Source organism: Zosterops lateralis (assembly GCF_965231275.1).
Source record: "Zosterops lateralis genome assembly, chromosome: Z".
Taxonomy (NCBI): domain Eukaryota; kingdom Metazoa; phylum Chordata; class Aves; order Passeriformes; family Zosteropidae; genus Zosterops; species Zosterops lateralis.
In genome coordinates this window covers 79,283,677-79,300,176 of record NC_139800.1, presented here as the reverse complement: position 1 = coordinate 79,300,176, position 16,500 = coordinate 79,283,677, and the positions used below count along the sequence as shown (strand labels likewise).

At 46.3% G+C, this 16,500-nt stretch overlaps 1 protein-coding gene across 1 annotated transcript in view; it reads left to right on the top strand.

Moving 5' to 3' along the window:
* Positions 1-16,500, top strand: part of GPC3 (glypican 3) — a gene marked incomplete at its 5' end in the record, with an annotated part of 134,641 nt that overhangs the window by 67,325 nt on the left and 50,816 nt on the right. The window contains 2 exons of the mRNA XM_083883198.1: positions 10,961-11,094; positions 14,165-14,290. Of these exons, the coding sequence (XP_083739324.1) occupies positions 10,961-11,094; positions 14,165-14,290 (260 nt within the window). The remainder of the gene's footprint in view (positions 1-10,960; positions 11,095-14,164; positions 14,291-16,500) is intronic.

Genomic DNA, 16,500 nt, shown 5'->3' with positions numbered 1-16,500 from the left:
GTGGTCTAAGTTATGTCTTTCTAAAGCTTATTAACTCCTGGATTGCACATATTGATCTGAATCACTGTACAAATAAACCTTATACTGCTGCTCTCCAGAGAGCAGGGTGCAGGTATTCCTGTAGATGCCTGTGCTGATATCTAAGTCATCCACTCTGTGTTTCCTCCCTGAGGGACAGCCCAAAAGCCATGGAGCAGAGGACACTTGAGGGCAGTGGGGGCTGCAGGAGGTGGCTCTGATGAGCAAAATGGCACCACGAGCTTGGTGCAGATGAGCCTAAAATGGTTTGCTTGGCAGAAGCTAAAAAACATCCAGGAAGGTCATCTCTGAGCCTTGCTTTCCTTCTCTGAGCCAGAAGGAAATTTGGTGACTCTCCAGCCTGTAGATTTTGGTGCAAGATGTATATCTTTTCCACGAGTTGGGGAAATGCCCAGCTTGCAACTTGCAAGGTGAGTGGAAAGTAATGACAATAAACAAAAATGCATTACAAGTGTTTAGTCAATTTTTTTTCCCATCTAATGATTCTCCTACTCATTTTGGAATTGTTGTTTATATCAATTTATTGAAATTCGCTTCTCATAATCAAATACTAGTCCTCCTTTTGATGCTGTTAATAAAAGTGTTGTGATAAAGTCGAATTAATTTAATTTCTGTCTGCAAAACCTATTGTTGAATGAGTCCCTTTAATACGTTAATCAGACATATAACATTGTAACAAGGTTAAAAGTGCACACCGATTTCCATTATAAAGATATTCTCAATCAGGCAGAAACTAATCTAACATTGTAAGTAATTCTGTAATTCAATTGTTCTAACCACAGTACATGTAAAAACAAGATGTCTTACAACAAAGTCTCAAAAAAGCCCTGCAGGTATTTATATCTTTATAGAAAAGAATGATTTACATTTTCAATAAGCCTTATTTGTCTTTGGGAAAAAAATGTAATTACTTTATTGAGCAAAAATCTAATGGGAGCCTTTTTACCTTGTTTGCCATGTTTTGGATATATTATCTTGGTGCTGACCCTTAATTGGATTAGGTTAGGCCTGACTGTCAGGGAGAAAAAATTGGTGTGAATCTGCTAGCTTCAAAACTAAGGAAAAAATCAACAGATGAATTAAAAAAAAAGAAAAAAAAAAAAAGAAAAAAAGAACACAGGGTCTTCCCAAGTCTTTTGTTGGCCTCGAATGGATTAATTTTACCAGCAGCTAATCTCTGCTGCAGAAAGATACTTTTACCATTTTCCTTTAATGATAATTATTGTACTTCTCTTTTAGACTTTCACTGGGGAGGTCCATGGCATGGCCATGGGGAAAGCCTCATGCCCTCCTTGCCAGGAGCTGCATAATGAGTGAGGTTGTTCTGAGCCTTGCTGGAAAACAAATGCTTGTAATTTTTCTATTGAAGAAATTCAGCAACTTAACTGTTGAAATGGTCTGGAGAGTTTTGGTGGCTCCAGCCTTGCTATCTTAGCAGTGACTGGTGTTTGGAAAGAGAAAAGGTAGGTGGAGGGAGAAAAAAGTTGCTGCTGGGGGCGATTATTCCTATCTGAAAATTAAAATAAGTAGGGTGACGGTAAGGAATGGTGAGTACCAAGCCCTTTGAAGGGTTTCCATTCACCACAGGAAAGGAGAAGGGTGTTTTATAGTAAAATGTACTTAGTGGTGTAAAAACCTTTGGGTTGGTTTCAGTACGAGCATTTATGGAAATATAAATCTGAAAAGCTGTGTGTACCTGTGAGCATGTTCTGTGCAGGCTGCAAAACAAGCATTGCCTTTTACCTGCTTGTTTTGATATCACCAGTTACAGCAGATTTAGTGGTAAGCCCTGTGCGCTCCATTTTAAATAAATATTACACTTGCTATTGGATTGCTGAAAGAGAGAGAGAACTAATTAAGGAGATGGGATATCATCACTAAATTTTTCTTCCCTGAGATTTTATGAGCAGTAATTTGAAAAGAGCCATATTAAAGTCATTGAGGAACAAGTTAATGCTGCGTTTCTGAGAATATTGCCCTTCTACTCAAAGATTATATTAAAGAATAAACAGTGTACAGTAGCTAATTGCTAGCTGACACATTATAATGGCTTTATACTTCCAAAATTGAATCTGTCTGGTATAAGGGAAAAAAAAAAAGGGGAAAAGTAATGCAGTAACTTTTTAATTATTTAACAAAGTATTTCTCAAAGAATAATTGAATCTGGGCTCATGGCTGTAGGGGGGAAGAGAGACTGGTAGGTATTGACCACATTTGCAACCCAGCTGACACAGCTGCCGTTAAATACCCTCTTACAGGCTCTGGCTCTGGCTTCTGTTCCAGACTGATGGCAGGTATCTGTTTTCCCTCTCTAAATTAAGCTGCTAGGAATTTATTTTTCTCGGATTGTTCCTTTCTGTAGTGCCGTAGGCACAAACACGGTGCAACATTAAAACCCACAGAAATCTGCCAAGGAAACCGATTAACCCAGGGAAGGAAAATAACAAGTGCATGGCAATTGCCTGGAGCTGTTGTGCTGCCTGGCTCTGCCCAGTGAGGGCTTTTTTAAGATCTTCGTAAAAAAACTGGTGATCCCTCAAACCAATTCCTTGTTTCTCAGTCTGTTGGGATGGGGTAGATTTAATTGCCTGGAATAGGAGGGTCTTCTAGGGACCCATGGTAGCAATTGTGTATTAGAGCATGCACAGAATAAAGTTGTATAATTAAAGCAGAAGTGGGGTTTGCTGCCTTGAGTCCTAACTTTCTGTCAGGTTAGATGAATCAGTGCTAGTGTTGAAATCAGCTGTTTGAATCTGGAGCATCTTCAGCTTCCTTGGGGAATCAGTCCCAAAGGCAGAGCAGCAGCCTGTGGTCAGGAGCAGCTGTGTTCCCCACCTCTGCTGTGCCATGAAGCATGTTCATGGGGACATGAGGTTTCACCAGGAGATGGACTCTGGGTACTGCCACATTCTGCTTCTGAGCCTGGCTTTAGTCAGCCTAACATGTTCTGGTTTTCTCTGGATTTTGCTCCGTCTTCTCTTTCGCTCTGCTGTAACCCTCCAGGCAAGGCTGACTTCTCCTTCCAAGAATAAAGTCCAAGTTTGGTTGTCTAAGAAATATCAGATTACACAGATCTAACTTAAAACCATAGTGGTGCATTAGTATGCTACAGGGCCCCATTCCAGGAAATGTCTCCAAATGGGAAAACTGCTTAAGCGTGTGCCAAAAATTAAGCAAATCCTTTTTTCTTGACTCCCCCAGTTGGTTGGCTGAGTTGGGTCTGAGCCCTGGCTGGGGCTACAGCTGCCCACCTCTCAGTTTGCTGCCAAGGTCCAACCACCCCAACTGAAATACCAAATTTTGTGTTAAATATGAAATTTACAAAAATACTGAAGGGAAAGGCTGACTTGAGAAGTTGTGCTTTAACTACATGTCAAGGATTATAAAGACAGAAGGAACAACTGTGATCATTTAGTCTGACTTCCTCTCTACCTGTAAATAACAATAAACAGGCTTTTGCTGAAACACAAAGCTGCTTTCTTTTGTGGATTAAGCACTCCATGCTGGGGATGCCAGAGAGAAGAAACATCTTGTTTGCATTATTTTATGTAGGTTTGAAAGGGCTGGACTCAAGCTGAGGTCACGGTTCCTTTGAGAGAAAGGGCATCCTGCTCTGGGAGAAGCTGGGTCAGTGCAGGGGTCAGGACATGGTGGGGGCACTTGTGGAGGTGCCTTGTGTGCTGCAGCACGTGTGTGGTGCATTGGCCATCATATCCTCGTGGGGAACAGGGTGGTGTATCCTAATGGGAGCAGTGGTTGGAGCTGCAGTGGTTGTCTCTTTCCTTTTCAAGGCATGTGAACCCTGACACAGCAGAGGGATGTGCAGGAGGAAATCATCCAGCTTCAGCAACTAGCACCAAGGATTGAAACCCATAAAAAGTCCCTTGTGTTCCCCACTGCTCTGCTGAGCTGGTGCACAGAATCACAGTATATGTAGGTTGGAGGAGATCTTCAAGATCATTAAGTCCAACCCAGCCCAGCACCTCAACTAGGTAATGGTATCAAGTGCCACATCCAGTTTCCTTTTAAGCACATCCAGGGATGGTCACTCCACCACCTCCCCAGGCAGACTATTCCAGGCTTTAATCACTCTTTCAGTGAAAAACTTCTTCCTAATATCCAACCTATATTTCCCTTGGCACAGCTTAAGACTGTGTCCTCTCGTTGTGCCAGTTGCTGCCTGGAAAAAGAGACCAAGCCCCAGCTGTCTGCAACCCCCCTTCAGGAAGTTGTAGAGAGTGATAAGACTCTGAGTTTCCTTTTCTCCAGGCTAAACAACCCCAGCTCCCTCAGTCGTTCTTCATCTGGCTTGTTTTCCAATCCCTTCACCAGCTTTGTTGCCCTTCTCTGGATACGTTCAAGCGTCTCAACGTCCTTCCTAAACTGAGGGCCAGAACTGGACACAGCACTCAAGGTGTGGCCTCACCAGTGCTGAGTACAGGAAAAGAATGACCTCCCTGGTTCTGCTGGCCACACCATTCCTGATAAAGGTCTCACCTTTATGCAGTCTCTAGGGTAGAATGATCATGTAAACCATGCCCATGTGTCAGACCTGCCAGCTGCTGTGTCAGCTCTGTCACATCCTCTGACAATTCTGGCTCTGTGTGGAGCACACCCTGCTCCTTGCCCTGGGAACCAGACCCATCAGTCTTTTCTAGGCCCTGTTTCTGCTATGACACTGACCCTTTGCAAAGTATTTTGTGGTCCTCTATATGGAGGACCTTTTGTGATCCTCTATATGAAGTGTGGCAATCAGGATTTAGAACTAGGTGACCCTTCCAACCCAAACCCTTCTAGGAAAAAATTAAGTTATATTTAGTTTGAAAAATGCCTCCTTAATGCCTGTGTGGTTCTGTAGCAGTTTGAAGGACCTGGTCTTCAAACCAGGTGGTGATGGCCTTCAGCACAACCTGGTGTGGTGGCTGCAGGGGTCCCTGAGCATTTGTAGCCCATGTTTGCAGCATGTGTTGGGCGTCACCGCGGGCACTGGTGTGACAGGCACTCTGTTATTTTAAGCATTAGTGTTTGTGTGCATTTTACACATTATAGCTCTGCATTATTTAAGGGTGATGCATTATTAAACACTCTCCTCAGCACGGAGAGTAGGTCACTTCCTCCCATTCCTGTCTCTGGGTGAGTGAGTTAGGATGCTGTCTCTTATGTAATCCTTGCAGTGTGAATAATGGAGATCGTAGTACTATAGAGCTGATTAATAACATTTAGTACTCCATTAATGAGGAATATTGTTGGAGTGTTCATTGAAGGCATCTGTGTTACCATACTCAGTTTGTTCTTTCTGCTTGAGTGCCTGGAACCAGAAGAACAATCATTACTTAGCTAATAATTATGTGCTTCCTAAAATAAAGGCTTGTAAATTCACTTTTATGCCCATAATCACATTTTTCTGCTGTGAGAGAGGGAGGGAGCTGGGAATTGTCTCTTTCCTATCTCCCTGACAAAATGTATCTAATGATTAGAAGCATATAGTAAGAGTGTTTGTCCTAGCCAAATGTTTCTCCACTCCTGTTAATCAGCGTTCATTTGAGAGCCCGGTGCCGTTTGTGGAAGGCGATGCAATCACTGGGGCAGTGTGGCAGATTTAAATCAGTAATAAAAGCCCTGGGGAAATTAACAAGACAAAACATTAACCACAGACTAAACATTAACATATATTAGCATTTTTATTACACCTGTAGAAATGGTAAATGCGCTTGGTTACTACTATTAAAAAGTTTATGTTCTATCCCACATCATCGCAATGTATATTTTTGGTTTAAGCCCTTCAGAATTTAATTAAGCGGAATTCTGTAGCACCGCTTGAGTAATAGACTTCAGGTTCACTTTTATGGTGACTTTGAAGATAAACGGGGCACAAACGCAATCTTTATAATGCTAATAAGACTTGTGATGTGTAGTGGAGCAGGTTGTTAAGAAGAATTGGGGAAGGAGCACCAATTGAAGCAGCTGCCTCATGGAGGAGCCTGGCTGGTCAAACTGGGTTCCATCACTGAAGGATGCTTGGGGTTTTGTGGGCACTGTTTGGTTCCTCCAAAGACAGCATGTCTGTGGTCTCTTGATGTTCTGTGCATACTGCAGCTAATCACCCTCTCAGAAGCTGTGTTCAAATCAATTATAATAGCTAATCTCTTTTCAGTTTAACGTGTGGGTTCTCCCAAAGGAAGCACATGGATATGTATAAAATGACTTATGTGAACTCCAGAGAGCAAAAGGAGATTGCAGGAGGAAATCTTCAAAAAATGAGGCCATCCCCTTGAGGGGAAAAAATACTGTGTCTTCCTGGAGAATGAATCTATAAGCAGAAGAGTTCATAGAAAAGACAAATGGAAACTCCATGGAAAGTTTAAGCAAAGGTCAGATATAGCAAACTCTCCTTTAGAGCAGAGTGGAGCTCCTGGGCTGAATGAGAAGTGGCAGCAGCAGGTATCCAGCAGTGTCTAATGCACTCTCTTCTTGTCCAAGGAGAAGCTGATTAGCTACTTTTTTTTTTGTCCTTTTTTTTTTTTTCCCCCCTTCTAAATCATCTAGAAAATTACCTTTAAAATGTTCGTACCCTTAAAAGTGAGGCTCAGATTGGCACTAAGGATCCCAGTGTGCTGCTTTCCAATCCCTTCACTCCTGGATTTCCTTGCTGATGTGCAAGGTAAGATGTTTTTGCCCGTGTGTCCATGCTGCCTCATGCCTTGGCTCATCAGGAGCCTCAGTGGTGTCAGCAAAGCCACCCTGCCACAGCCAGGCTGGAGGTGCCCCTCCATCAGGTGCATGGATGTTAGTGATGCTTTGCACAGGACCTGCTACTGTGGTCACTATTTCTTTGATAATTAACCCTAACCATCCCAGTTTCCATGGTACCCACGTGGATCAGTGATGTGCTTTTCACCCTTGCATCAACACAGCCGTGGTGGATCCGGTCCCTGGCTGTTGGCAGTGCCTCCTTCCCTGCAGTCCTCAGGCACCTCTTATCTTAAATTAATGGGGAAGCGTTAAAGTGGGCTGATAGTGCTACTCCATTAGCCTTGTCCCTGTGCTCCTCTCAAATCAATGTTCCCCCTAAATCGAGGCCATCACAGGCCTGCAGCCCCCAGGGGTGTTGGGAACCAGCTGCTTCCCCATCGGGTGTGGGGCTCTGCCCAGCCTGGGTGGGGTATTTCCCTGTGCCTGGAATAAAGAAGTGGGGCAGGGGGTGGTGGTTCTCAGAAGGCAAAGTGTTCCCCTCGTGGCCTGGGTCACACTGGCATGGAGGAGGCTAATTAAATCGGGTAATTAGTGAGTCTGTTAATGAGTTGGGGCAGGGAAATCTAGCTTGGGCTGTTGCAGTGTCGGTGGCTTTGGGGGTTTGTATAAGCTCAGGGCTTTGGGAAGGTTTTTCTTGCCTGGTGTCCCCTTGCTGTAGTTTTTCAGTGGCCTGGCAGATTCTTTTAAAAATAAAGTCCAACTCCTGTTGCCTAAAAAACACACTGGCATTTGATTTACTTAGTAATTTTTTTTTTTTTTTTTTTTTTGTGGCTTAATGTGTCAAACTTCAGGCTATTCTGAATTCAGGCACAGCTCTTGCACTGACTATACTTTAGATAAGGGCTGGTGTATAATTGCAATCCCCCTGGGAGTGTGAGGAGCCTGAGGAGAAGAGCCAGTGGTTCTGTTCTGTCGATTTGCTTTGAATTTCACATTTATAGTTGTGTGTTGGGAGGAAAAGACATATTAAACACTGTTGCTTATAAAAGTTTGGCAACTGGATTAGAGATGCTCCCTTCCTTTTGCTCTCCCTCTTGCAGATACACCACCGTGCTGGAGAGCTGACTGTCCTTGCTCCTACCAGAGCAAACAATACCTGGAGAGCTGAATCATCACATCTCCTCAAGGTCTCAGCTTGGATCTGTCCCTTCTCTGACTGCCCTATAGTGGCATTTTTCTTCTCTTTTTGGAGCCTGCTTTAAAATGGCAATGGTTAGGAAGAGACTGGGAAGCTGTGCTCATGAGTCCCTGAGCCTGCAGTGTGGAGTCAAAAAGGGGGAGAGATTGATATAGGATTTCTGAGCTGTTGTCCTAGGACTGCTTGTGGCCCAGCAGACTTTGGCAGATGGTTTGTGAAATCCTTCCCTCCCCCAAAAAGCACACATGATGCCGCCCCTGCAAATGAGCAGGCAATCTGTTACTTCTACTTTCGCTCACTTTATTTTAAGTTCAAATCTCAGCCAGGTTTTTGCTTGACAAACGGTGACAACTCTTTCACTGTGACTTCACAAGATGGGCAGCAGGGCTGGGCTTTTTTCCTGAAAAGGTTAGTCAGTGCTTGAATAAATAGATAAGTAAAAACTTGGTGGAAAGTTTGAACGGTGCATCCTTCTATCCGTGAAGATTTCATCTGCTGTCCCGTGTCATGGCTAACACAATCCTGTTTGTGGTTCCATCCCACACAGGAGGGATGGCTGGACCCGGTGATCAGTGATTTGACTTGATGACCAACTGTTGAACTCGATGATTGTAGAGGTCTTTTCCAGCCTTATTGATGCAATTAATCTTGGACCCTTGGTACCCAAGTGCTGTGCAGGGCTGTGAGGGTGCAGCTGAGCTGCAGCTCCTGTGCAGGACTTGGGAGCAGAGGGGCTGAGCTTGCTCCAGTGCTGGGTGAAAGATGAAGCATCCCCACTTTGCCAGGTCCCTTTGCTGTTTGAAGCACTCTCTCGGGTGCTGCCATTGTTCACAATGTCGTTCAGACCCTCCCCTCCCATTCAGCTCCTCTCTTCATCCTTGGGAAATAAGCCTTGATCCTGGACTTGCTCTTCTCTCAGGGTTTGATAGGTTTTGCCAGCTGAAAGCTGGGCTTTGGAAAGGGATTGAGGGGATTTTCACAGAGCTGGGGAGAATCAAAGGGAGTCATCACAAACAGCAGCTTAAAATATCTGACCTTTTCCCACTTCTCTCCTCCACTTTCCATGTCCATGCAGAGCGTGGATGCAGTAATGCTGCTTTGTGGTATTGCTTCCTCTACGCCCACTGTCCTGGAGCTTTTGTGTATCTTGTATTTCCCTGGAGGAGGTTTCATGGCAGGTCTTATCTCTGACTTGGGCAGAGGAAAAGCCCACAGACCTCTGAGCTCCCTGATGGTCTCCTGCTGGTCTGCCCTTTACAGGGACAGTGGCACCAGCCAGGATAGAGCATGGGACATCCAGACCCATTCCACAGTAGGAGGGGGTCTCAGATCCTAAATGCCCTTCTCCAGGTCTCCTGCTGTCCTGTGATTTCCTCCTATTCCTGTCTGCTTCCATCAGGGGATTACCTGTAAATGCCATGAGAGGGATGAGTGCTAACAGAAAGGCCAAAAGGCAAAGAAAATAGCCCAAAATGTGATCCATTTTCTGAATCCCTCCCTCCCTGTTTTTCAAGTCTGACAAATGATTTCGGGAAGGCAGTAGGGCTGATACATTTTTATGCAAAACTTGGTTTTAGCAAGGCAGAGAAGAGGCAGAGCCGAAGGGAGGACAGGAGAGGAAAAACCAGGTAAGATGCTGCAGAAACTGCTCCCCTGGCAGCTGCAGGAGGAACTGCTTTGGCAGAAGGTGCAGAAGGACCAGTGGCAGCATCTCTTCTCACTGTGATATGAACAGAAACTGCAGTGCCCAGCTCCCAGGGGGGTTGTATTTTACTCTTTGTTTTATGGCAGCCTGAGCAAACAAACTGTGCTGCTCTTGATAATGAAAGAGGTGACATTACTAATTTATTTGCCCACCCAAATGTAGGATGTAATAGAACAGAATTAATCTCTTCTCTTTACACATCAGATGCTTGTAGCTTTGGGCGGTGAGTGTGCTTTTAGCCTCTGGTGTGCAGCTCACTGGGATTGCCTTGGTTCAGTGTGGTGTGGAGATAAATGAGGTGCTGCAAGGAATGGGCATTTTTTGGGTGTGTGGTTGGTCCCAAGCCTGAATATGGGTGGTGGGATGAGGCTCAGAGAAAGTGAGGGTGGTGTTAACTGTGGTGCCTTCGTGGTCCCAGCAATCAGCCAAGCTCCTTGCCCAACCCAGCATGGATGAGCCCTGCAGGAGCAGCACAGGGTGAAATAAAAGAAGGCTTTCGCAGTGGCAGTGGTGCCACAAGGGGTCAGATGTCTCTTGGTAGTGTCCCAGGGAAGGAAATTGTGGCAAGCCCATCCACAACAGGGGCTGCAGAGGTGGCCACTGCTGGATGAGTCTCGGGACTTGAGGGAGCTTGAAAGAGGCACTTTGGATTCATTCCCTTGCTGCTGCAACCAGTTCCAAATCATCTGTATGCTAATGAGCTAATTTGTGCCATTAGCAGAGCCCTGTTAATCAGAGCCTCCCACAATATGACTGGCCTGTGGCCCCAATGCTTGCTGTATTTTGGGCCCTGGGTTTTTTAATTAGTAGTGATGTGTATGCTGCTTGTCCCTGGGCATCTGCAGTGCAGTCTGTGCAGATGCTGAGATACCTCAAGATGCAGAACAAGAGTCATAGGATTTTCCTTCAGAGGGGAGGTGTTTCTTAAAAGCCTGACTACAGAGCTAGAGTGCAGAGTCTTGAGATGCTGTGGTGTTCAGGAAGGAAGGAGCAGGAAACATCTCAAGCCCCCTCCTGCCAGCCTAAGTTTAACTTGACACAGGAAGATTTGCCTGTCACACCTGCAGCTCGTGGGTTTTGATAGCCACAGGGGCACTTCAGTGCCTGATATTTTGCCTGAAACTTCCTGCATTCCTTCCCAGGAGGTGGATATTTATACAAAAGCCAGGTTGTAACCTGAGGACAGAAGTTTGCCTTCAGGTGCTTGCTGAGCTGTGAGCAGGATGGGGGTGACAGGATGATAGTAGCTCACGTGCCAGTGTTCATCTCAGCTGTTCCCCTGCAGTCCCAACACTTCCTCACTCTGCTGTGTTTGTGTTTTCCAGATCAGCCGGTTATGTGGCCACGCTCAGCAGAGGCAGATTCGATCAGCTAATTATCCAGAAGACCTTTTCATTGACAAGAAAGTCCTGAAAGTGACTCACATCGAGCAAGAAGAAACTCTGTCGAGCAGGAGGAGGTGAGAATGCTCAGGTTGAATCTGGTGCCTGCTGGATAGGCTGCAGCAGCAGCCACCATATGGAATGGCCCTGTGGAAGCAGATGGGAAAGCTCCTTATTTCCCTTACCCATAAACCTGGCTCTGAGCATCAGAGCTGCTCTGTGGTGGGCTCTGAAGTGCAATGAGGCGTCTACATGGGTTTTCTCACCTAGTGCACCCAGGTTAATACACCAAATGCCTTGCCTGGGTTTCTTGGGCACTGCTATAGTGTCTGAAGCACTTACAGGTGTAGTTACAGATAGAAATGGTCACTCCAGCCTGAATTTTTATGTGTTACACCGTGTGTGGGTAAGGGGAATGTGTTTCATGCTTTTTGTGTAGTGTTTTATGATAGTTCAGAGATGTTAACAGCCTTTTACTGAATATTTTCAAAAGAAGCAGGTGCCTCCACTGCTGGCACTGCACCTTGTGCTTCCTTCCCCATGTAAGTAGAAGCTGTAATTAAGTGGGCTCACACTGATGTGTTAGGGAGCAGTATTTCCCCTCCGGATCTGAAAGCACACCCAGAGATACACCGTGCCTTTACTTCTCTCTTGAAAAAAATAAAAATCCCTGTGGAGGAGAAACAAGCAAGCTTGGCAATTTTTGAAATTGGCGATAGACTAAGCTGGGAGGATTTCTCTCTGAAGAGTAACAGGGCCACATTCTTGATACAGTTCCCATGAGATACAGCACCAGGGCCTGCATTCCTCTGTTGTCTCAACACGTCGGAGGTTACGCAGCCCAGGCTCTGACAGAGATGTCCTTTGAAGACTCTGAAGGCTAATGAAATCTGCCTAGATGAATTACATGGGTTCATACCTGCAGATAGGGAGGAGTTCCTCCCTGCCCTGCAGGGAGCTCTGCTCCCCAGGAAAGTTTTCTTCTGCCTGTTCTCCCCAGCTCTGCTGGGGTTTGTGGAAGAGGAAAAAGGCAGGGACTAGGATGTAAGGAGCTGAGTGCCATGGGCAGTGAGACTTCCACTTGGGGTTTGCCATAACTGATGATCCAGGTCTCACCTCATTTTGGCTTTCCAAGTGGTGTTAGCTGGACCTCTGCCCTGCTGCAGGTGATGGATGTAGGAGGTGGTTCATGCAGGAGCCGACTGCCTGGAGCATCCCTCAGATTTGTGCAGGGGGCTGAATTCCCTTTGGAGGGGCTTTGGCTCATCAGACAAACCCTTGTTCACTTGCATGGGCAGTGACAGGGGGGGAAATGCATGTGATACCTGAGCAGGATGTATTGTTATGATTTGGGATGGCTTAATTAACAACATGTAGAACTCCAGTTCTTCAAGGGGCATTATAGCAAACTTTACTGAAAGACAGAATATTTTATACAGTGTTTCAGTACAGTGAATAAGATTGGTCCTTTAGAGCACCACCTTCTTGTAAACATCTTTACCAGTAAACCAGTTAGAAAAACACCAGGTGTCAGGAGGAGGCGGCCTACAGGGTTTATTAACAGGGATTGTTTTGGGCTCCTCTTCCCAAATTTCCCAGGATTTCTCAGGCCAGAATGAGAGTGTTAAGTGCCCAGCTTTCTCACAGGTTTCAAGGCTCTGCTTGAAGCCTAAAAATCTATGTTCTGACCACTGCCAGTTCCCCACAAGGATGAGCTGTGGTGGTCAGAGGCAGGACTTGAGTGACCCTCCAGGGGCTGCGGGGGCTGTGTCAGCCCAGCCCGGCAGGAACTCGCTCCTCGGCAGCCAAAAGGCAGCACAGAGCACAGGCTTCCTTCTCTTTGTGTCGCCTGCCCCCAGCTGGCTGTCGAGGGCTCTGGCTGGAGAGGGAACCTCACAGAATCCCAAAGCAAAGAGGGATGGAGGGACTGGACACCCCTCTGCACACCAAACTACCTAAGACTGCAGGGAGCTCCCCACAGCTGGCAGGGCACAGAGAACCCCCAGTACAGCATGCAGGGAATGCTCCTGAGAGTGCTCCCTGCTCCTCATCATTCCTCCCAGGGGGCAAGGAGGCTGAGCAATAACCCCTTGCCAAAGGGGGAGAAAATATGCTGAAACCAAACAAGACCAACTGGGAGGTCAAATCTCACCAGCTCCAAGTCCTTGCTATTCATATTATCTTACTTTAGGTGCTATTTACCTAATTAAATCTGCCTCTATTCACTGGTCACAGCTGCTGAGTGTCCCTGAGGGATCAGACCTAGGCTGGGGGGATGATACATCCCACTCCCACAGCCTTTGTCCCCTCTCTGGCAACATCAGAGATCTCATGGTCAGCCTGTGTTCTGGCCCTCTGGACCACTGCTGCAGGTGACCAGCTGGAGATCCTTGTTGCTGGGAAGGGAGGGCACAGGGTTGGGATGCAGCCTCATTCACATCCTCTCTGTGTGGTGCAAGCACTGCTCCTGCAGCATCTCCTGCCTTCCTGCAACAGAGACATTCTGATGAGTGTAACCTGCCCCTTTGAATGCAGACTGTGACCCCATGGCCAAACAAGTGCATCCCTTGAAATCATGTCCTTTTGCTGGTGCAGCACGAAACACAGCCTTAGCCATGTGTGCAGATGTGTGCTGAGAATGTCACCTCTGGTCTACCACCAAAAATGTCACCTGCCCTTGCAGCAATGCTGGATGGTCAATGTCAGCCAGACAAAGCCCCTGAAGGGCCTTTGTTGCCTTCTGCAAAGCAGAGGGGACACTACAGCCTGAGCCCTGGCTGCTCAGCTGTACCCCATGGATGGATGGCCTGAGCCAGTGGCACCTTTCCTCAGGTGCTGTGAGAGTGCAGAGACTCTGTCTGACTTTTGCCTGGTGCAAAGTTGGGCTGAGGTTCTGCTGCCTCCACATCCCTCCCCATCACCAGCATTTTTGCTCTGAGAAACACGCCTCAGTCTTTGACTGAATAACATGAAGGAAAACCATAAAAAGCTACTTTGGTTCAGAAATAAAACTGATGCTTCATGGTTTGTTGGCACCACACTGCTTTAATATTGTGTTTGTGTGACTACCTCCACTGGTTAAAGTGCACCAGCCTCGTCTTCTCTTCTTCTTTTAACTGAGCACCCTTTTATTTTCCTTTCTTCCAGGGAACTGATTGCAAAGCTGAAGTCCCACAGCAATTTTTACAACAGCTTGCCAGAGTACATCTGCAACCACAGCTCTGCTGTTCAGAATGACACCCTTTGCTGGAACGGACAAGAAGTCGTGGAAAGGTGAATCCCATCTCCCTTGCCCTCCTTCTGCCCTGTCCTGCTTGTCTTTTGTTAACCAGGCACAGGAGAAGTCTGATCAGGACATGACTTGCTCCCTTAAGGACTTTGTGCAGAGCCAGTGTCCAGCTGTGCTGCAGCTCAGATGGATGAGCGAGGTCTGCACAGAGAGATGTGGTTGTGTGCTGCCCTCCACTGAGTTCTCTGTGTAGTAAAAATTCCATGGTGGGATTTGGTCAGGACAGGCCAGATACAGCAGAGCAGCTGTAGCTTGACACTGTTCCCATGGGAGAGTGCACCACAGTCCAGGGATGGCTCCTGGGGAGCAGCAGCACGGGCATTGCCCCCGTGCACTGCACAGGGTGGAATGTCTCCAGCAGGACAGCATGGTTGGCATCCCCTGCCCCACCCAGGGAGGGTCAAGGAGGACTCTCTTGTTGAATTTCTCCTTGCTGTGGCTCTCAGCTGGAGGAGGTGAGGACCACTGAACTCTGGTGGTGCCACTGCTGCCCCCTGACCACCTTCCCACCACCAAGTCCTGGCTGTCCTCTCTGGATGGAACCATTCCCATCAAGGTCCAGCTTCTTCTGTGCTGTGGCTGCTTTGCCCTGCCTCACTCTCCATTTCAGAGGGTATAGTGGTGGTAATTGAGGTTAACAGAGGCAGGCACATGCAGGATTCATACCATAAAGAGGAAAGAAGTGTTAAAAGAAATGCAGATTTTTCTTTCAAAAAATGCCCCTTGGGAACGTTAAATAATGTGGAAATAGAACTTGGAAATGTTTTTTATAATTATACATAAATCTCCTCTAATCACTCTACTTTGCAATGCATCCTTTGCTATTAAGTAGTTTGCATAAGGAAAGAAATAGAAATAAAATCAGGAAGTGGTGAAATGTTGAGATATTAATTATGACTTCTTGATCAGTAACTTCAGGTGGTAATTAGCCTGTACTTGCAATACTGACCTGAAAAACCGAATAGACCAAAATAACATCAAACTCTATTTTGGGGAAAAAAAAAGACTCAACATGTAAGATCACACGCTTAGTAAAATGTACTTATATTGCCTAAAGAAAAATGTGTCCTCTATTGGTACTTATGTCTGGAAAATTTTGAATTTCCATGCCTAACTGAGATGTTCAATTGGAAAGAAAAATATTATTTCAATATTGTCTCACTGATTGTTAATTAAAACTCCTAAAGCAGGACTATAAACACTGCAGCTCTGGAAAGGGGGTCTAGGATAAAGTCTTGGCTTATAACAGTTCACTGGGGTCATGGCCACTGGCCCTGGTCTGAATCCTGCTGATGCCACAGCTGGGTCAAGTGGTAGCAGTGGAAGGGTGTTGAGTCCAGATCCTCCTGCAAATGTAAGCTCAGAGCTAATTGCAGATTAAACATGACTTCAGGTGATAGATGACCTTCAGCTTTCTGCTAAGACTACCAGGGGACTGTGGTGGGCACAATATGGCACATCACGTGGGTGCCATGGCATGCAGGGGAGCAGGGCAGGGAGAGGATAAAGTCTGTGTGCATGAAGGGGGCACCAAAATTTCAGCCCCTGGCTGTTGAGTTCAGGAATAAATCCTCTACTGCTTGAAAAGTGCTTTCCCACTCCTCTCCTTGCCCTCTCTGATCTGTTGCTCTGCCAGTGAAATGTTAGTGACAACTCCCTTGCAGGCAGATATTGGAGATTTTTGCTGTGAGCAGGGAGACCTCAGCTAAATAAAGCTGAGCTAAGATAATGGTCAAGGGTGCTCTTCTCCCAGGATCCACTTGCAGACTGTTTCAAATAGAAGCAAACATGTACACTGGCTGCTTTATGTGCTTGGACTTCCCAGCTTGGCATCTCTTTCAGGGCTTCTGGGAGGATTCCTGAAAATCAGGAGCATATAAGGTAACAGCATTCGACTACCCCAAGCTGCCAGTTCCTTTATTTCAATGTTTTCCCCAAGAGGGAGCCAAGCAGCTGTTCTTGGTGTAGCAGCTCTGTCTCAAGCTGTTCTGAGAATGTGTGGTATGTACTGGAGAAATTCTGTTCTCCTGCCTGGACTGGTGTGTGTCTGTTGGTGATCAGACTGCATCCTGCCACTTTTTTTGCAAGAAATTTGGTGTGGTTTGAATAGCTAGTGTTAATTTCAGGGTGATGTCCTGGTGCTTATCCCACATATGCCAGAAACAAGGATGGTGGAGACATGGTGGAACAGCTC